The following is a 21,710-nucleotide window of genomic DNA, read 5'->3' on the forward strand; positions in this document are numbered from 1 at the left end:
TTGATACTCTGGCGCATATGGCAGATTTCATGCTAGGCTTCCTATCTCGTGACCCTCGCGTTCAAAGAATTTATTCCAGCACCGATTACTGGGTGTTCACTCTCCTGGACCCACGGTACAAGCAAAATCTTTCCACTCTCATCCCTGGAGAGGAAAGGAGTGTGAGAATGCATGAATACCAGCAGGCCCTGGTGCACAAGCTGAAACAGTATTTCCCTTCTGACAGCGCTAGCGGCAGAGTGCGTAGTTCTGCGGGACAAGTAGCGAGGGAGAGTAGGCGAGCAGGCAGCTTGTCCAGCACTGGCAAGGGTACGCTTTACAAGGCTTTTGCCAGCTTTATGTCACCCCAGCAAGACACTGTCACCTGTCCCCAGTCTCGGCAGAGTAGGGCTGATCTTTACAGAAAGATGGTGAGGGAGTACGTAGCTGACCATACCATCGTCCTAAATGATCACACAGCTCCCTACAACTACTGGGTTTCAAAGCTGGACATGTGGCACGAACTGGCGCTGTACGCCTTGGAGGTTCTTGCCTGCCCTGCCGCTAGCGTCTTGTCCGAGCGGGTTTTCAGTGCAGCTGGTGGCATCATCACCGATAAGCGTACATGCCTGTCGACTGACAGCGCTGACAGGCTGACGCTTATCAAGATGAATAAAGCCTGGATTTCTCCTAATTTCCAATCTCCACCAGGTGAAGGAAGCTCAACCTGAATAATTTATCCACTCCTCCTCCTCCTCATTTTCCTCCTTCTCCTCCTCTTTGTACAGTAAAGCAGAGGAAACTGGCTATTTTTTGACAGGGCCCACTGGCTCTAGCTATAGTACTTTATGCATTTAATTTTTATGGAGGGCCACCGACCCGGTCCTCTGTTTTAAACTATTTTTTGGACTGCCACATACAGGCACTCAATCTATTCCATTTTTATGGAGGGCCACCTACCTGCTCCTCTGGTTTGAAAACTTTTTTGGACTGCCACATACAGGCACTCAATCTATTCCATTTTTATGGAGGGCCACCTACCTCCTCCTCTGGTTTGAAAACTTTTTTGGACTGCCACATACAGGCACTCAATCTATTCCATTTTTATGGAGGGCCACCTACCTGCTCCTCTGGTTTGAAAACTTTTTTGGACTGCCACATACAGGCACTCAATCTATTCCATTTTTATGGAGGGCCACCTACCTCCTCCTCTGGTTTGAAAACTTTTTTGGACTGCCACATACAGGCACTCAATCTATTCCATTTTTATGGAGGGCCACCTACCTGCTCCTCTGGTTTGAAAACTTTTTTGGACTGCCACATACAGGCACTCAATCTATTCCATTTTTATGGAGGGCCACCTACCTCCTCCTCTGGTTTGAAAACTTTTTTGGACTGCCACATACAGGCACTCAATCTATTCCATTTTTATGGAGGGCCACCTACCTGCTCCTCTGGTTTGAAAACTTTTTTGGACTGCCACATACAGGCACTCAATCTATTCCATTTTTATGGAGGGCCACCTACCTCCTCCTCTGGTTTGAAAACTTTTTTGGACTGCCACATACAGGCACTCAATCTATTCCATTTTTATGGAGGGCCACCTACCTGCTCCTCTGGTTTGAAAACTTTTTTGGACTGCCACATACAGGCACTATCCAAATTGAATTGTCTCCATAGCAGCCTCCACACGTTGTCTCCATTGCTACCTCCAAAAGTCGTCCATATAGCTGCCTCCATACATCGTCCCTTTATCAAACGAGGTGTGTCAGGCCGAAATTTGGGTTGTTTTCATGGATTCCACATCAAAGTTGTTAACTTTGTCGCCACCCTGCTGTGTTATCCACAAAATACACTGGCAAACTTTTACCATTTACGGATATTATTTCAGCGCTTCTTGCGCATCTGTTTACATTCCCCTCACCCGCCATATCCTAAACTTATAAGAACGCTACTACACTTGATCTTATACAAAAGGTTCTTAGAAGTGCTGTTTGGGGAGTAGCCTAGAGACAGGGGCTTGGATTGGCGAAAGCTCGCCTGGCAGCGGAGCGCCAGCTCCATGCCAAGATCCAACTAACATAGTTTTAACTGCAGCACCTTTAATCTACTACTAGTTCACTGCCTTCATACATGGTCCCCTTATCAAATGAGCTGTGTCAGGCAGAATTTTGGATTGTTTTCATGGCTTCCATGTTAACTTTGTCGCCACCCTGCTGTGTAATCCTCAAAATATACTGGCAAACTTTTACCATTTACGGATATTATTTCAGCGCTTCTTGCGCATCTGTTTACATTCCCCTCACCCGCCATATTCCCAACTTATAAGAACGCTACTACACTTAACTTGGTGCAGGCTGGGACCGAGTCTGACCCTGGGGCTGGTCATATACTGCCGACGCAGAGGATTGCGGGGCCTACCTCGGTCCAGGTGTTTCAGGCCTACTATGCCTCCTCCTCCTCCCACCCCTCCTCCACCTCCTCCTCCTCCGAATTACCATCCGTGGGCATGGCGCCATCAGTCGGTAGCTCTAGGCACAGCAGCAATGCCGTCGCTAAGTGACAGCAGGTGGTGCTCAAACTGCTGAGCCTAGGTGATAAAAGGCACACCGCCCAAGAGCTATTACAGGGCATTCCACATCAAACTTGTTAACTTTGTCGCCACCGTGCTGTGTAAGCCACAAAATATACTGGCAAACTTTTTTCATTTACGGATATTATTTCAGCGCTTCTTGCGCATCTGTTTACATTCCCCTCACCCGCCATATCCCAAACTTATAAGAACGCTACTACACTTGATCTTATACAAAAGGTTCTTAGAAGTGCTGTTTGGGGAGTAGCCTAGAGACAGGGGCTTGGATTGGCGAAAGCTCGCCTGGCAGCGGAGCGCCAGCTCCATGCCAAGATCCAACTAACATAGTTTTAACTGCAGCACCTTTAATGTACTACTAGTTCACTGCCTCCATACATGGTCCCCTTATCAAACGAGCTGTGTCAGGCAGAATTTTGGGTTGTTTTCATGGCTTCCACATCAAACTTGTTAACTTTGTCGCCACCCTGCTGTGTAATCCACAAAATATACTGGCAAACTTTTATCATGTACCGATATTATTTGAGCGCTTCTTGCTCACCTCCTTTGGTTCCTCTCTGCCACCCATTGGTTGGAAGCCTGAGTCCATTTAGGGTATGTCGCCATGACACTCTCTAGCCTGCCGCTGCTGCCGCTGCCTCTGCATGCCGTCCCCTATAGTGTCAGGGTCAATTATTGGATGTTTTAGATGCTATCTAGCTTCATTCTGTCACTCTGTCATGGCCATGCTGTTGCCCATAGTTTTGGCATAATGGTGCGATTAGGCAGCCTCAGAGGCATCCATGCATGCTGCCCCTGCTGTTTCCTGTCCATTTCCGTGGTGTTTCCATCCTTTTCTGAGGTTCCCAGGTGTTTGGCCAAGCTTCCCTGTGCAGAGCCTTGGTCCCCTTGAAAAATGCTCGAGTCTCCCATTGACTTCAATGGGGCTCGTTACTCGAAACGAGCACTCGAGCATCGGGAAAAGTTCGTCTCGAATAACGAGTACCCGAGCATTTTAGTGCTTGCTCATCTCTAGTGAACACACAAAATATTGACATTTTGAACACAATTTGGCCATTATTTAGGTTATTTTGAGTATAAACCAACTTCACACTGTTATACCCCAGAAGTCCAAATCCAAGATGAATTTTATTGCAGCAAAAGTTTTACGGCACAACATTTCACACTCTTATTAACCCCTTAAGGACGGAGGGTTTTTCGGCTCATTTCTCGCTCTCCAACTTCAAAAATCCATAACTTTTTCATTTTTACGTGTACAGAGCTGTGTGAGGGCTTATTTTGTGCGTAATAAATTTTACTTTCCCGTAATGTTATTTATTTTAACATGCCGTTTACTGCGAAGCTGAAAAAAAATTCCAAATGTGGAAAAATTGAGAAAAACTTCTTGTGGGCTCAGTTTTTACGACTTTCACTCTTCGCTTCAAATAACACGCCTACTTTATTCTTTGGTTCGGTGCGATCGCGGTGATACCAAATTTATTCAGGTTTTATTGTGTTTTAATACATTTTCAAAATTTAAACGAATGTGTACAAAAAAGAAAAAAAATTTTTTGCCATCTTCTGCCGCTAATGACTTTTTCATTCTTTGGTGCACGGAAATGTGTGAGGGGTCATTTTTTGCGAAATGAGGCGACGTTTTCATTGCTACCATTTTGAGGTCTGTGCGACATTTTGATCATTTTTTATTTCATTTTTTATGTTATGTAAAAAGGTGTAAAAGTCGCATTTCGGACATTTGGGCGCCATTTCCCGTCTCGGAGGTCACCGCCGGCCGTAACTGTTTTTATATTTTGATAGATCGGGCATTTTGGGACGCGGCGATACCTAATATGTTTGTGATTTTTACTGTTTATTATGTTTTATATCAGTTCTAGGGAAAGGGGGGTGAATTTTTAATATTTTATAAATTTTTTTTATTTTTTAAACTTTTTTTTTTCTTTTTTTATCACTATTTTTTAGACCATCTAGGGTACATTAACCCTAGATGGTCAGATCGCTGCTACCATATACTGCAATACTTCTGTATTGCAATATATGGCGTTTTTGCAGCACATTCATTACAATGAGCCACTGGCTCATTGTAACGAATCTGCAGATGCCAGATAGTCTCGGGTCAAACGAAGACCCGAGGCTACCATGGCAACCGATCGCTGCCCCCCGATGACGTTCGGGGGCGCGGCGATCGCAAAAAAGATGGCAGCGCTCGCGCGCCGCCGTCTTTTGAATGCCGCCGGTGACTTTGCCGGCGGCAATGGAGGGGTTAATAGCCGCGATCGGTGCAAGCACCGACCGCGGTTATTAGCGGTGGGGGTTTTATGCAATATGCAAAAAACCCCACCTTTGTATGAAGAGGACTCAGCCCGTGAGCCCTCTTCATACACTCCTTATACCTCTGCGCCGTAGAGCTACGGCGCAGAGCGTTAAGGGGTTAAAGGACATCTACCACCGGGATAAAAGCCTGTATGCAAATTAGCCTGAGGGGCTCCGGGCTCCATTAACACCTATGGAGCCTGGAGCCCATCAGGTTCATTTAAATACAGTCCTTAATCCTGGTGGTAGATGTTTGGATCTAGATGTTTGGATCTAGAGTGCTGCCTGGAAAATACATGAAACTGGGCAAGGCCTTTATAAATGGCAAGAGAAATGGGTGATTCCCTATAAATTCTGACTGGTGTTGTAGTTTAAGTGTGAATATTTTTTATATTATTTTTACACTATAGAAGATGCTGCACACTTCAAGAGGAGTTCTTGGGGCCTACAAGTAGACATCTTGTGGGGGGTCACCAGGGGCGTCGCTAGGTCAAAAGATCCGGGGCCCGTGCCCCGGATCTTTTGACCTGTGCCCCGAATGTCCTGGTGTACGGGCACATTTCCTTACGCTCATCGCTATCTACGTCCTCAGGACGTAGATAGCGATGAGCACTGAAGAGCGGATGAACGGAGCCGGCGGCACTGTAGTGGTGAAGGAGCCGCCGGCTCCGTTCTCCACTACAGAGAGCAGGAGACGCGATCACCCAGCGTCTCCTGCTGCAAGCAGCTCATTAAAGCTGCCGGGAGCAGGAGACGCAGGGTGATGACGTCACCGTGCCTCCGTGCTGCAGTGAAGGGAGAGCAGCCATGGGAGACACAGAGGTGAGTAGCAGTGTTTATTTTTTTTAATTATGCAAGGTGGATGGGGCACATTACAGGCTTTGGGGGACATTACAGGCTTTGGGGGACAGTAAATCCACTATAAAGACATTGCGGAGGGGTGCTGTGGAGGACATTACAGGGTGTTTTAGAGACATAACTAAGGGCTCTGAAGACTTTGGGAGTGGGGGGGGGCTGTTAGGGACATTACTGGGGGGCTGTGAATACTTTGGGGGGGGCTGTGGGGAACATAACAGGGGGTTTTGAGACATTAAAGGGGACTGTGAAGACATTGGGGGGATGTGGGGGACATTACAAGGGGCTACAAAGACATGGGGGGATGTGGGGGACATTACAGGGAGCTGCAAAGGCATTAACTGGGATGTGGGGGACATTACAGGGGGCTTTGGGGACATTACTAGGAGCTGTGAAGACTTTGGGGGTGCAGGGGCTGTTAGGGACATTACTGAGAGCTGTGGGGGCTGTGGGGAACATAACAAGGGGCTTTGGAGACATTACAGGGGGCTGTGAAGACATTGGGAGGGCTGTAGGCACCATTAAAGAGGGCTTTGGGAACATTATTGAGGGGATATTGGAGACATTACTGGGGGCTGTAGGGGACATTGGGGCTGTCAGGGCATTAGGGGGCTGTGTTGAGAACATTATAGAGGATTTTAGGAACATTACTGGGGGGCTGCGAAGACATTGGGGGACTGTGGAGGACATTAGAGGGCTTTGGGAACATTACTGGAGGGCTGTGAAGACATTGGGGGGGGCTGTTGGAGACATTACTGGGTGCTGTGGGGGACTTATTAGTGGAGCTGTGGGAGTCATTACAAGGGACAGTGACGACATTGGGGGGGCTTTGGGAACATTACTAAGGGGCTGTGATGACATTGAGGGGGGCATAGGGGACATTATTGGGGGCTGTGGGGGACATCGGGGCTGTGACGGCATTTAGCCGTGGGGGAATTCTTAGTTAGGGCTCTGGGGAACATTACAGGGGGCTCTGGGGAACTTTTTTATTGGGGGCTGTGTGGACATTACTTAGTGTAGGTTTAAGGTGAGGGGATTCTTTATGTGCGCATGATTAGGCAGGGCATTATTTAGTTTAGGCCACGTTCAGAGCTAATTAGTGGGGGGCCACAGTTACTAAGTGTAAATTGCATTCTTATTTGTTAGTTCAAGATTAGGGAACATTATTAAGTAGGTGGCACACTGAGGGGGTGTAATGCAAATTATGGGGCCTTATACTGTGGTGGGGCAGTAATTGTCAGCTTTATTGTGTGTAAACCAGAATATATGTGTATAAAATATACAGGGTGACGTACAAAATAGGTTCTGTAGGTTTGTTCTTAAGTTGAACTTGTATGTAAGTCGGAACTGTATATTTTATAATTGTAACCCCAGACAGAATGAGTAGGGGAGTGTTTTTGAGTAGGGGACCACCTGTATATATGTTTTATGGCTTTATGGCCTCCTGGCACTGGAGGTAACAGGTAGGGATTTCTCCTGTGTTTTATGAAGCTGTATTTGTTGTGTATGTTGGGGCCCGTGCCCCGGATGTTTTACCACCCTAGCAACGCCCCTGGGGGTCACAAACATGTCTCCAAGGAGTTATGTACTATGTATACAAAAATGAAAGCTGAGCTCTGATTGGTTGCCATGGCCAAGTAGAGCAGTTCCGCTCTAAGAGACTTATGATAAATCTCCCCCTGAGAGAGTTACAGCCGCAGTACATAACAATACTTGGAGCTACAGTAGTAAAACGCCATACAATAGGATGTATTGCCACCAGTGATTGGATCTTTAGCCTGTGTATCCAGCCCGACCTGTGACAGGAGGAATAACACAAGCACAATCCAGAATTAGAATAAAATGTGATTTGTATTTGTTACGTCATGTAGAAGACAAGTAATTCCTCAGGCCGACGTGTCAGGAGCGATGTCACATGTGTATTACTGTTCTGTGACAGAGCAGCGCTTTATCCACCAATATTGGGCCTCATTTATTAAAGCGTTTCCACCAGTTTTCTGTCAGACTTTGCACTAGAAAGAACGTGGAAACTGCACGGAGGCAGATGGCACCAGTTATCCTACACAGGGGCTTATTCACTAAGGGTCGCGCTGCTCACTTTCCTCGGACTGTTCACCTTTTTCAGGGATTTCAGGGCTTGCACAGGTATTAATAAGTGTCTGCGCTGGGATTGTGTTGCACGCGATCAGATTTTGGCGCGGCTGCGATGCTTCCATGCGACGCAAATTAGGGAGCTGGGGCGTCGGACGATCCGACTGATTCAGACTGAGCGCGAGATTTAACTTTAAGATTGTGTCACAAGCACAAGCACTTACATGCACCAGGAAGAAGAAGGTGAACTCAGGGACCTGAGCGGGGAAGCGACACATGCAGGATATCGGGTGCACGATCTTAGCGAATCACCGCACGCAGCATTATACACGGGCAATGCACTTTCAGTGAAGTACAGCGGGAATGTAAGTAAATGAGCCCCACAGTATCTGGGCCATAGTATCTAATTGTTATATAGTCACGATTTGCAGCAGTGGCCACTATTTTTTAGCTCCCTTTAGATTTTGTACTTAGGTCTGGCCCTCATTTTAACAGGTTAGTGAATTTATAACCACATGGTCCCTACCTAGGGATTGCAGGACCGGTATGTCACTTGTGCTGTCCCAACTAAGCTTTTTTTTCTGGCAATGCAATTATGTTGTATATTGTTTGTATGAATATATTTGCATATTTTGGTGCTGTATTTGTATAATGAACTTGTCTGTGGTGCTGCCGCTGTGTACATAGCTGAGTTCTGGCCCCCTATTTATATAGTGAGCTTGCTGGATGCTGCAGGTATGTACTGAGCTTGGTTCTGGTCCCCTATTTATATAGTGAGCTTGCTGGATGCTGCAGGTATGTACTGAGCTTGATTCTGGCCCCCTATTTATATAGTGAGCTTGGCTGGATGCTGCAGGTATGTACTGAGCTTGGTTCTGGCCCCCTATTTATATAGTGAGCTTGCTGGATGCCGCAGGTATGTATTGAGCTTAGTTCTTGCCCTGTATTTATATAGTGAGCTTGGCTGGATGCTGCAGGTATGTACTGAGCCTGGTTCTGGCCCCCTATTTATATAGTGAGCTTGCTGGATGCTGCAGGTATGTACTGAGCTTGGTTCTGGCCCCCTATTTATATAGTGAGCTTGCTGGATGCTGCAGGTATGTACTGAGCTTGGTTCTGGCCCTGTATTTACATGGTGAGCTTGGCTGGATGCTGCAGTTATGTAGTGAGCTTGGTTCTGGCCCTGTAGTTATATAGTGAGCTTGGCTGGATGCTGCAGTTATGTAGAGATTGGGTTTGGCAATGATTTATATAGTACACTGCACTGTCATATGTTAGATGCTTTTAATAAATCTGCCAAAATGGTATTAATACTGTTGAAGGTCATTTACGATTTTGCACAGGTATTCTTTCTCGTTACATGAAGGCTGGGCCCCCCAAAATATTCTCTGGTGGGCCCAAAGTACTCCTGTCCAACACTGACTTCACCCCACAACCCCCCTCCCACTGCACCCCCCACACTGTCCCCCTCCCACTGCACCCCCACACTGTCCCCCCTCCCACTGCACCCCCACACTTTCCCCCCTCCCACTGCACCCCCACACTTCCCCCCTTCCACTGCACCCCCACACCTCCCACTGCACCCCCACACCTTCCCCCTCCCCCAGCACCCCCACACAATTTCCCCCCTCCCCTGCACCCACACACTTTCCCCCTCCCCCTTCCACTGCACCCCCAAACTTTCCCCCTTCCACTGCACCCCCACACTTACCCCCTCCCCCTGCACCCCCACACTCCCCCCCTCCAACTGCACCCCCACACTTTCCCCCCTCCCCCTGCACCCCCACACTTCCCCCCCTCCCACTGCAGTGGGATGCAGTGTGATATGTATACAGTGTGGGGTGCAGTGTGATATGTACACAGTGTGGGGTACAGTGTGACACATGTAATGGGGGGAGTGCAGGGGGGAATGTGCTGTGCAGGGTGACATGGATGTAATGTGGGGGTGCAGGGTGACATGGATGTATATATGTATATATTTTTTTTACCAGTGAAGTGGGATGGCTGTAAAGACTTACCCGCTCTGGTGCCCCGGTCCAGCGTTGTGATCCCAGTCCCTGTATGTATACTGAGATGGAATAGCTCAAAGAATGGATGCCTGCGCCAGAACATTTGATATGTATGTGAAAGAATGACCTCATGAGCCAAAAGGAATTGGAGAAACGCAATTGGAACGCATATATATAAAAAGAGTGGTCAAATCTGGCAAAAGTGAAAAAATAAATAAATACAATGCACGTGATTATATAAATGCAAAAATAAGAGGATATGTATGTGTACAAGTAACAAACAAATACATCAAATCAATCAAAAAGGCCCCATGGTTGAGTGCAAAAAAAGATACATAGGTACAATAAATATCTTTATATACATAATTGTCTTTTACCATGACTCTGGGCACCCAATCAGAGCTGAGGTTTCTTTTTATAAGCTGCTGTGAGAAAATGAATGCTTAGCTCTGATTGGTTGCCATGAGCAACTAGAATAGTTCTGCTCTCAGACTCATCTGGTAAATCTGCCTCAACGTATAAAATACTGTACAATGCTATCAGTGTATTTAACAATTCTATTAGTAGTCTGGTATTCTTTGTAGTAAAAAAAGAGGGTGGGCCCCAAAAACGATTTCCTCTGGTGGGCCCAAGGTACTGCAGTCCGACCCTGCATACACAGCTCCTCTCACCTGAGCAGCTCCTGCTGCCTTTTTGATAAGTGGCAAACACTGGACTGGATTTTACCACTTGTCCTCTTACTATATATATATATATATATATGGAGAATACATGATACTGGGCCGGGTCTTTATAAATAATTACAACACGAGTCAGAACTTAAGTGTGAATATTCTTTATATTGTTTTACACTATGGAAGATGCTTCACACTTCAAGGGGAGTTCTTGGGGCCTACAAGTAGACATCTCGTGGGGGTCACAAACATGTCTCCATGGAGTCATGTACTAATGGGGTACACACTGGGCTTTAGATCTAATATATAAAGCTCAGTGTATATATGTATTTATTTCTGCAAAAGGAATCCTCACCGTCGCGTTTACAGTCAGCTAATTTTGCACGGCCGCTCTCTGTGACTCAGGAAACATCATAGACTCATTTTTGAGCAAAAATTTTTACCCTGCACTTTCCAAAATACACTTATTAATCATTATATCCAGTCTCCCTTTAAAGTGTAGCAGGGACTCGTCTATGCTCACATGTTTGGCGGGGGTATATGCCTGGGCAAACTGGGCACTAACATGATCTAACATGGGGCTGACCTTAAATAAACATAATCATAACTGGGGTCACCTCTGGGTGGGCACTGTGTGTTGTCAGTGTAGTGCATAAACTTATGGATGGCTTCAGAGCGCATCCTGCTCATCGCCATGCGGAACATCGGGGTGTGGTACAGAATGTCTGTGCTCCAGTAGTCCCTGATTGCGGACATCTTTACAATCCCCATAAGAAGTATTATGCCCCAATACTTCTCCATCTCTGTTGCAGTGACAGGGGTCCACCTGTAGGGTTGTGCATAAAATGTAGAGGTTTTTTTTTGACAATATGCTGTGCAGTGTAGAGATTGGTGTGGACTACAATTAAATGCAACAGCTCATCAAAAAAAACTTTAAAAAATCCACAGCTCTGAGCCCTTGTAGAGGTTGTGCACCCAATACACAGATAAAACGTCTAGACGGCACGCAAAAAATATGAAATAATGCGCACCAAACCACACGGACAAGTTGCACAGATGGCACACGCAAAAAATAGATAACTGCACCCAACTACAGGTACTCCTACGGCGCTCTGGAAAAAAATAATTCCAGGCACCAAAAAGAAACCTGTGTGCACCGCGAAAAAAAGCGCTACAAATGCTCCTAGCTACCGCTAAAGATACTGTGCAGCGCTATTCACACAGCGCACTGAAAAGTGCGTCCAGTGCAGAACAACGCTAACACAGCGCAGTGATAAGTGCGTGTGGGTTCAGAAGGGACAGAAAGGAGATGGAAAAAACAGAAGACAAGTATGAACACTCAGGACGCAGGAGGGGACAGATAGGGGTCAGATAGGAAAATAGTGTTTTGGTGTGAATAGTAATGCTCTGCTCCTCTCTCCAGCAATACCAAACCAAAATGGTTCTCCTGGAGGAAAAAAAAAGCTGCAAAGTAGCGATCGTTGGGCGGGACCGATCCGATTTGTTGGGTGTCGTCGGCAGGAGGTTCTCCTGCCTCCGTCACCCGCATATCATTGCGATGTCACCATACTTGTACTGCGCTGCGCTCTAATCGTGGGAGCCAGCTCCGTACTAGTACGGCGCAGAGCGCTAAGTGAGCTCTGAGCTGTGATTGGTTACTATAGGCAATGAGTATAAGACGCTTATGTATGAGGAAAGATGGATAGAGACAGAGATAGGGGCAGAGTTATCAAAAATGCCTGAGGTAAAACTGTTCCAGTTGCTCATGGAAACCAATCAGAGATCAGCTGTCATTTTATAACCAGCTGTGCAAAAATGAAAGCTGACCTCTGGTTGGTTGCCATGGGCAACTAGTGACAGTCAGAAACAGTCACAGTCAGATACAGAGGCAGTCACCTTGCAGTAAATTGTTTGTATAAAGTCATGGAGGAGGAGAGTCTTACACTGAAGTCATGGTGGGAAGATCTTTACTCCTCCTCTTCTGACTTCAGGAGATCTGGTTAGTAATTATAATAATTCCTTTATTTATATAGCGCACACAGATTATGCAGCGATGCACAGAACCTGCCAAATCGATCCCTGTCCCCATGGGAGCTCATAATCTAATCAACCTACCAGTATGTTTTGGAATGTGGGAGGAAACCGGAGGATCCAGTGGAAACTTACGCAATCACGGAGAGAACATACAAACTCTTTGCAGATGTTGACGTCTCTGAATGTAGAACCATCAATTGCAGTAATGGAGTGTTTCTGAGGAAGAGAGAGCTTCACTTCAGTGTTAAAATCTCTGCATCCCTGAATTTATACAACCAATTTATATCTCACTTCAAAGTAGATTTTGTGGCTGATGTCACCACACTGGGTCACCACAGAAACATGAACTGGAAGGTGTTCAGCTGCTTTGCAACATACTGGTAGTGGGTTATTAGGTCAATTTCTGCTGACAGGTTCAAATCCGGCTTTAATTTCTCCACAACAGTATCACGGATCTGCCTTAGTCTTCATGATGCAGAACCCTGAGACTATCACAGAGCAGGTGGATTTATATGTAGATTTTTCAAGTGCACCTTAGTCTACACCTTGTGCAGTGTCTTATGTATCTTTATTTTTAAGATATTCTGTGCAACTTTTCACTTATCCCTAATTTCGCTACTTTTAAGGCGCAAATCTGCACCTGGTCAAGGGCAGATGCAAAGGAAGGATCTTGTAAGAGGTCACACGGGGCATGACCTCGAAGGTTTACGACCAGTACTTTCCGTTAGTTGGTAAATATCCTTAGTAAATAGCTCAACAACTTTTGCCAAATATTGGCTAGTGGCTGCTGTACTATACCAGGATCCAACTTGTTCCGGATAAAAGGACCATCTTCTACCTTCAGGACTCCTAAATTGGGGTAATCTGCCTTACGACAAGACACCGACAGGCGAGCACCCCAGATAGGGGCAGGTTTACTTCTCATCATTGTTGGAAAGTATCACCCGAGGCGCCGTCCTCTGTTTCTCTGCTCTTTCTCCATTGTTCATTCACACGGCTTGTGTCCATTTGAAAAGAGACATTTGCAACAAAAAGTATCAAAAAGAAGCCAAAAGTTGTGCCTGTGAGGACAGGAAAAACTAAACATGTATCACAAGGAAACATGATCCATGTGCCCCACTGAGTGATGTAAGCGACAAATCTCCAGGAGAAAATGCTGTTGAGATTTCTTCTAATTCTGAATCTCAGCATCTGTGGATGGTTCTCGTATCCGTACCCGCAGATATGATCCGGGATCGGTGTACAATGCAGGTTAGGGCATTACCAGATACACTGAATATAGGGTTAGTGCTAACAATACAAACAGGACAATGCTCACAGGACATACAGGGAAGACATGGAGATACTTATTTGGTCAGAGCGGTTGTTCTTTAACATCTCTTTTTACTTTCTAGGCATCAAATCGGATATTCTTATGAGCCCCTGCTCTGCCACCTGTGGTAAGTCACTCAGTACAGAACTATCACATCCAGTATAAGGGACTAATAAGGATCTCAAATACGACCCCAGTAATTATATGACACTCTATTTATTAGGGAAATACACATAAAGTCCTATAAAATAAAATGGATGTTTCTTCATGTTTTACTGGTAACGTCCTATGTGGCCTCCCATTATGTCATCCCCAAACTCAATTCTCCGGTCTGTGCCCCATGTAAACGGGGGAACGGAAGCCGCGCTACACTCAGCTTCCGGCTGGCTGAGGTGGCTGCCCGCGCCAACCAGTCCCTATTCCCAGCGCTGTATATACAAGACGGGTGGGCGTTTCTTTAATACTTTGGTATTTTTTATTTTATTTCAGTGTTTCCATATAAATGGCCCACCCTGTACATCATGTATATGTTAGTAGTTTCAACAAATAACATTTGATCTTCCTGATCTTTTCTAAATGAATGTAATGCGAATCAATAGATTACAAAACCTTCTCACAAATAACTGGTGAATTATTTTTCAGGAATTGGAACGCGGACAATTTATAAGACGAGGGGATGTCCAAACAAAAGTGAAATTTGCTGGATAAGATCAGAGCCCTGTAAGAGAGTGGATTGTGGATGTAAGTCACCTACTAGAATTGCATCGTCAATACATTTCACACAGACACAAAGTTTATTGATAGTTTATTGATAATTTATGTTTTTTATCTGTTCTAGCGGAGAAGAACATCAGCCCAGAGAAGACTTTTAAGATCATATTAACATCATTCCTATTCTATGCCATCAGTTCCTTAACATCAGTTCTTTTTAACATCAAATTAATAATCTGCACAGTTTCCATCATACTTGTCGCCATCATAATAATATGCAGTATTATCTATTACAGGAAAAAATAAGAATTGTGAATAATGATTTTATTGCCAATGCCGCACATAGCTATAAATAGTGGATATCCTACTGAGGTACCGGGGACCCCATCGGACCCTTCGTTCTTGTTATATCGTGAGACCCCCACTGATCAGCCAGTTAGGCTCTATCCTGTGGATAAGACCTAACTTGGTTTGTGGGACAACCCCTTTAAGATATATCATGATATAACTACTAGTTGCCACAGACACGAAATATAAATGTAACAATGTTTAATAGATATAAATACAAAACACATATAAAGAAACGTGAGGCTTAATTACATTTTGCAGTTTTATTTATTAAGTGTTTAACCTCTATTTTTACAGTTCTAAAGAAAGGAGAAACAAAAGAAAGAGGGAGCCATATAAATAGGAATACATGACAAGGAAAAAGCTGAGATCATTGGTAAGTACAACCTCATGAAAACCTCCTTTCCCCATTCCACTAAGATCAGTCCTGAAGAAAATAGTCACCTCCTCCGACCTTCGGCCTGGTAATGGGGATTTTAAGTGATGTGGCTTTTGTAGGGGTTTTGATTTCACAATCATGTGATGTTCACCTGTCTCTAGACTAGATACAGCCCCCCCCCCCCCCAGGCTCCATACTGAGGCAGATACTGATTGATGTAACTGTTATAAGAATGAAATGAAAGAAGGTCATACACCTTTATGGTCTCCATTCAATTCTATGTGAGTCACTGACCAAAAGTTTGTTAAAGGGCATCTACCACCAGGATGAAGATTATACAACACTAAGCTCACTTACATGCTGGTGTGTGCCACTTCTAGCAGGATCTTTTCTTTTAGCTTCTCATGCCCTGGTTTTTAAGGACAAATGTCTTTAAAATTATGCAAATGAGCCTGAAGGGCTCGGGGCTCCATAATTTTATTTATTTTTTTTTGGGGGGGGGGGGGGATGCACACCAGAATGTCAGGGTTTTGCTATTCTTCATCCTGGTGATATATGTCATTTAAGCCACAGCCCTTTGGACTAGCTGTAAAACTGTATAAAGCTCTTGATAAATGTTGTATGAAACTTTTAGACTTTTTGGTGCAAATTATGAAACAATTCTGCCCTAAAGTATCACTGTCCATAGATATGTTTTCATAAATGTTTACTTTTTTCAGAACAAGAAAAAAAAGTTTCTGCTCAACCCAAACAAAAGCCTTCTGCTGGTAAGTTCTTAGAGCATTTATTCTGAAAATGTTATCCAGAATCACTTTCTATGAAATTCCATAATCTTATGTTTCTTCAACCCAAAGGCTAGATAGAATCAACAGCTTTTCTCAGAGATTTTTTTCTTTTGCAGATCAAATGGAAAGACATTGCGCTCCACCTTTGCCTACTCCTCCTCCTCTTCTCCTTCTGCACCTCCTCCCACTTCCCCTCCTGCACCTCCTCCCACTTCCCCTCCTACTGGACCTCCTTCCCTCCTCCCCCTCTAGCTCCACCTCTTCCCACTCCTACTCCTCCCCAAAAACCACCTACTCCTCTTCCTGATCCTACTCCCCCTCCTCCTCTTCCTGATCCTACTCCCCCTCCTCCTCTTCCTGCTCCTACTCCCCCTCCTCCTGAGCCTCATACTTCACCTCCTATTCTACTCTTATCCCTCCTCCTCTTATCCCTCCTCCTCTTATCCCTCCTCCTCTCATCCCTCCTCCCTAATCACTATTTCCACCATTTCCTCCTTCTGCTCCTACTCCCCCTCCTCCTCAATCTTCTCTTCCTCTCCCTTCTCCTCCTCCCCCTTCTCCTCCACCACCTACCACTCCTAGTCCTCCCCAATCACCACCTCCACATTTTCCTCCTTCTGTATCTACTCCCCCCGCCTCCTTCCACTCCTACCCCTTCCCAACCACCACCTCCACCTCTTCCATTTCCTGCATCTACTCCCACTCCTCGTCCTCCCATTCCACCTTATGTTGTTCAGAGAGCCAGCCGAGCTAAAGCCAACCTGTTAAAAGAATTGAAGAGCCGCTCCATAAACAGCACTGATGCCCCACAATACCTTCTCCTAACTTTGTTAGATGCCTTATATGTTTCGTCAAAAATTAGGAAATTGGCTAAATAATTACAGATTTGACATGAAATCCTAATTCTTGTAAGATTATTAGGAGACTCATCGCCTCCATGTGAAACCCGAATTCTAGAGAATTTTGCTTTTCTTTTTATAGCCACAATAAGCAGAACAATTCTACTGATTATATGCATTTTATTAAAGAAGCATCTGACATTGATCACATAGTATTGGGCATCTACTGTAAATAACAGTTCCTAATATTCTATGGGTCTCCAGCTCTAGGCTGACATTCGAATAAGGAAGAATTAATCTCCATGAAATGAGCAGCTATTCTTGTTTCTTTTTCAGACCTAAAAACATCTGCACCTCCACGTCCCAAAGAGCCTGAACCAAGTCCATCCAATTCCCGAGCCTCCTTCTCCGATGATGTATAACATTATATACATCTGGTATATGAAGTGTTATGTACTACAGGATATACATAGATTTAGACATCAGAAAAGAGTAGAATGTGGATCCAGAGGAAGGCTATTTACCTCATCGTAAAAAATGATGAAAGGCAGGATAAGGGGAAAAAAATCCTTCCTTGCTGCATATGTGGGAGGAGCCTCTTAGTATATCCACCTCGATGTGGGGGAATATCATGACTAGGGCACATGCAAGACAACAGATAGTTAATTCTCTCACAAATGTGATTGGGTATCGGGTAATATTTGCATGTAGGAGTCCAATTGTGGCCCCCATGACAAGATTTACTGATGGGTCCTGAGCTCTCCAGTCCGACACTTGTATAACAGCTTCTATAACATTGGGAATTTGCTGCGCCCTCGAAAACACACAGTCAATAATGTCTAAACCGCTGGAAACAAAAGTGAATTCATAGAGAACTGATAAATGCTAAATTGTGGCCAAAGACAATATTTTGTGTGGCCACCGTAATTTTCCAGGAGTGCTCCACAGAGGTGATATATAGGGGAAGGTAGGTGGTATCATGCAACATCTATATACAGTATAGATCAGAGCTAGCGAACCTGTGGCATCGGATCCAAGGGTGACATACAGAGCCCCATGATTCTTCCTGTTTGGGGGACCCTGGTGGGAAGTTACAATAACAATCTGAATTTTCCTCTTTCTCTCTACTGATTTGTTGTCCTCAGGACACAAATGGCATTGAAAGCAGTTTTTTCCATTTTTTTGGCACTCAGCCTCTAAAAGATTTATACTAATGTTACTAAGAAAAAGAAGTTTGACAAAAAATTTGATAAAGGAGATATACATACTCACGATAGTGTAGAGAAGTCTACACCTTTGTTTTTAGGAGATCCCCCAGACCCCTCAGGATTAGCAGAAGGCGCATCAGATGGGGAGGAAGGAAAATCTGAAAAATCTTTGTAAACGCTGAATGTGAGAGGGACCAGGATGAAAGATAACAGTGGTAAATATATCTTCCAAATCTCTTACTGAAACACAAATGAATGGATTACAAAAAGGATTGACTTTTGGTCCCAAAGCCACAACCAATTGGTTTGAACTAGAGGTTGATTTATTTAGCTTTTTTAGAAATATTAAATCAAAATACTGGTTCTCTGGACAGACAATACAGTGGGTTCACCTGCTATTGAAGCATTCATTACGGATACTAAAAAAGATGTGGAATTGTAGAAATGTAAGACTGAATTGGGAGGACTAAAACATCCAAATATGAGAACGACAGAATTGCAAGCAATTCACCATCTGGCTAATGATAAAGATTTGACTGTAGAATCATCTTACATTGTGATCATGGACACCCACAAATATCTGGCAGAGATATAGAGACAATTGAGTGACCCTAGAGTGTATAAGAGGCTAAACGGGGACCCAAATTTTGATACAGTCAGGAAAATTAAGATTATTCTTGATGATGCAGTTTTGGGAGATATCATCAATGAGGATATAAGATGGTTTTTGACAGTGGACGAGCCGAGAACCCCAATTATATACATGTTACCAAAAATTCATAAGTCATTGGTTGACCCACCGGGCAGACCAATAGTTTCTGGGGTAAACTGGATACATAGCCATCTTTTTGGATACAATTTTATGAAATTTCGCTACAGCAGCAACATTATACATTACAGACACTAAAGATTTTCTCAACAAATTAGTGATTGATCCTGAAGAACATGTAATTCTTGTATCTTTTGATATAAATAGTCTACACTTCAATAGATCATGAGAGAAGCATAGAAGCTGTTACCTTGTGTTGGATGACTCTATGTATTCGCGGGAATGTAAGAAATTTTTGGTTATATTACTGGAACTAACTTTAAAAAACAACTACTTTCTGTTTCGTGACCATTTTTTTATGCAGTCACTGGGTACGGCGATGGGGTCTCATGTAGCCCCAACGTACGCCAATATTTACATGCACATTTTTGAAGAAAAAAAGATCTATGTGACTCCCCACTTCAGTCAAGTACTGGAGTGGTGGCGTTACATAGATGACGTGTTTGTAATTTGGAAAGGGACAGAAATTGAATAAAAAGCTTTTGATGTTCTTAATGAGATGGACCTCACGGATGTGTTGGTTGAACTCAGAAATAATGAATTTGTGACTAATGTTTTTTCTAAACTCACAGATAAAAATATTTTGCTTGTTTTCAGAGTGGACATCCGAGAAAAATCGAACAGTTTACCAAAAAGTCAACTGATGCGTGTGAAAAGTATCGTAAGTGATGAAAATACAGTAGAAAATGCTTTGGATACTATGTGTGAGAAGTTTAGAAAGATGAATTATCCCAGAAAGTTACTAGAGAAACATAAAGAAAAAGTTTTAACTTTACCAAGAGAACAACTTTTACGAACTAACACACAGGAGACAGGAGTGAAAAGAATACCATTAGTGAGTACCTACCCGGAAAGTAGTCAAAATGTTCAAAAAATTATAAGGAAACATTGGCCCCTTTTACAAAGTTGTCACAACAACATTTCAGAATTTGCACAACCACCTCTGTGGTGATAGAGACGACCACAGAATTTAATAGATCTTTTAGTGAAAGGTGACTTAGGTCCTTCAAAATTGGTGTACGGACACACATAGGGAAACCCAGGCTTGGCAGTTTTCCGTGTGTAAACTGCATTAATTGCACATACATGAAGAAAGGAACAAAGGTTATACACCCAATCACGGGTGGTGAGTTTGATATTTGTTTTTTCCTTACCTGTGAATTTAACCATGTAATCTATGTGCTTCAGTGTCCCTGCCCCCAACTATATGTGGGAAATATGCAAATATGTTTTCCAAGGTGATAAATGTAAAACAATGCCTAATTTTGCTACCTTGTAAGGCAGCCCCTTAACACCAAGTATGACCTACAAGAAGTCTTAAACAAAATGGTGTGGGATTAAGCCAAACCAGTATATCTATTCCCAGAATTCCCTAGTGGAGCATCTATGGCTTTAAGACTCCACACGGCTTTAAGGTGGCCTTAATTGGCAATCTCTCCTTAAGGAGAACATCTACTGTCTGATCCCAACTATATGTGGAGGAGACTACTCTGGAATTCCGTACACGTATAAACCAACATTGTTATACGATTAGAAAGGGACACAAACATTTACCTGTGTACAAACACTTTTTTCGACATGAAGCATAAAGAATGATAAAAAGGTTGGATAGCTTTGGGTCTTAATGTGGATTTTTCGCTTAATACAATTCTCTAAAATTATTTGAGGTCCTAAGGCTAATATGGATGGTGTATACCAGATGTGGTATATAAGTAACTCTAATATTTGTCTATTTCAGTTTTTAGATCACATAATGACTTCACTTGAATTCACTTTTGTGAGGAACTCGGCACTCAAGGAAAACTTGGACTTCTATGTTTATTTTATGCTTTTCATTCATTTTTTAAAAAAATATTTTTTTAAATTTTTTCTTCTTTGTTTCTATGAACTGTGGAGCCCCGTAGAGATGAGGCAGTGCGACTAACCATGGGAATAAGTGACGTATATAGACCACATTTATGCAAATGTTATACAAAATGCTAATGTTAACACTTTTGTTAACTCGTGCGTTAACGCATGCGTTAATAATTTGTTAACTGTTGTGTTTTGTAAACACAAGTGTTAACAGCTGTTTAATTAGGCAAATCTCTCTTCAACTTTTGCAATGCGTTTTTTAATGCATGCGTTAAATGTGACGTGTGACCGCACCCTGAGATGTTGCTCTCTCTCTCTGCTCCTGGGAAATGTTATGTGAGTTGCCAATTGCTGTATGCTGTGGTTGGGAAGCTGTACAGTAGGTACAGTTTCTTAATAGTGAGGAAACTACTGTACTGTATAGTTAGTGGCCAGACGGCCTAGGACTTTATTTTGTTTTGCCATTTCTCCTGCTTCAAAGAAGTTAATAAAACTGGTTGCGGCCAGTTGCACCCAACTTGTCTGGAGTGGACTACGATGTGCCAAAAAGTGTTTGTGTAGCCTAGGAGATGGCGATCCCAGAGCTAATATACATGATACTGAGCCGGGTCTTTACAAATGGCAAGAGAAATGGGTGATTCCCTATAAACCACAACACCAGGGAGAAGTTAAGTGTGAATATTTTTTATATTGTTTTACACTATGGAAGATGCTTCACACTTCAAGAGGAGTTCTTGGGCCTACAAGTAGACATCTCGTGGGGGGTCACAAACATGTCTCCATGGAGTTATGTACTAGTGGGGTACACACTGGCCCGAGTGTATGTGTGTTTGTATGTCCGTAAAAAGGAATCTGCACCGTCGCATTTACAATCAGCAAATTTAGCACAGCCGCTCTCTGTGA

General features: G+C 43.8%; 1 protein-coding gene and 1 long non-coding RNA gene across 2 annotated transcripts in view; both read left to right on the forward strand.

Annotated features, from left to right (window-relative positions):
• LOC140133625 (uncharacterized) overlaps nucleotides 1-17,943 on the forward strand; it is a 34,396-nt gene extending 16,453 nt beyond the window's left edge. The window contains exon 8 of the mRNA XM_072154039.1: nucleotides 17,253-17,943. Within this exon, the coding sequence (XP_072010140.1) occupies nucleotides 17,253-17,338 (86 nt within the window). The 3' untranslated portion in view covers nucleotides 17,339-17,943. The remainder of the gene's footprint in view (nucleotides 1-17,252) is intronic.
• On the forward strand, nucleotides 13,897-14,762 carry LOC140134268 (uncharacterized). The gene is made up of 3 exons (XR_011856170.1): nucleotides 13,897-13,981; nucleotides 14,497-14,595; nucleotides 14,693-14,762. It is a non-coding gene; the product is annotated as an uncharacterized lncRNA (long non-coding RNA).
• Nucleotides 17,944-21,710: the final 3,767 nt, after the last annotated feature.

Source organism: Engystomops pustulosus, chromosome 5 (genome assembly GCF_040894005.1).
Source record: "Engystomops pustulosus chromosome 5, aEngPut4.maternal, whole genome shotgun sequence".
In the NCBI taxonomy this organism is placed as follows: domain Eukaryota; kingdom Metazoa; phylum Chordata; class Amphibia; order Anura; family Leptodactylidae; genus Engystomops; species Engystomops pustulosus.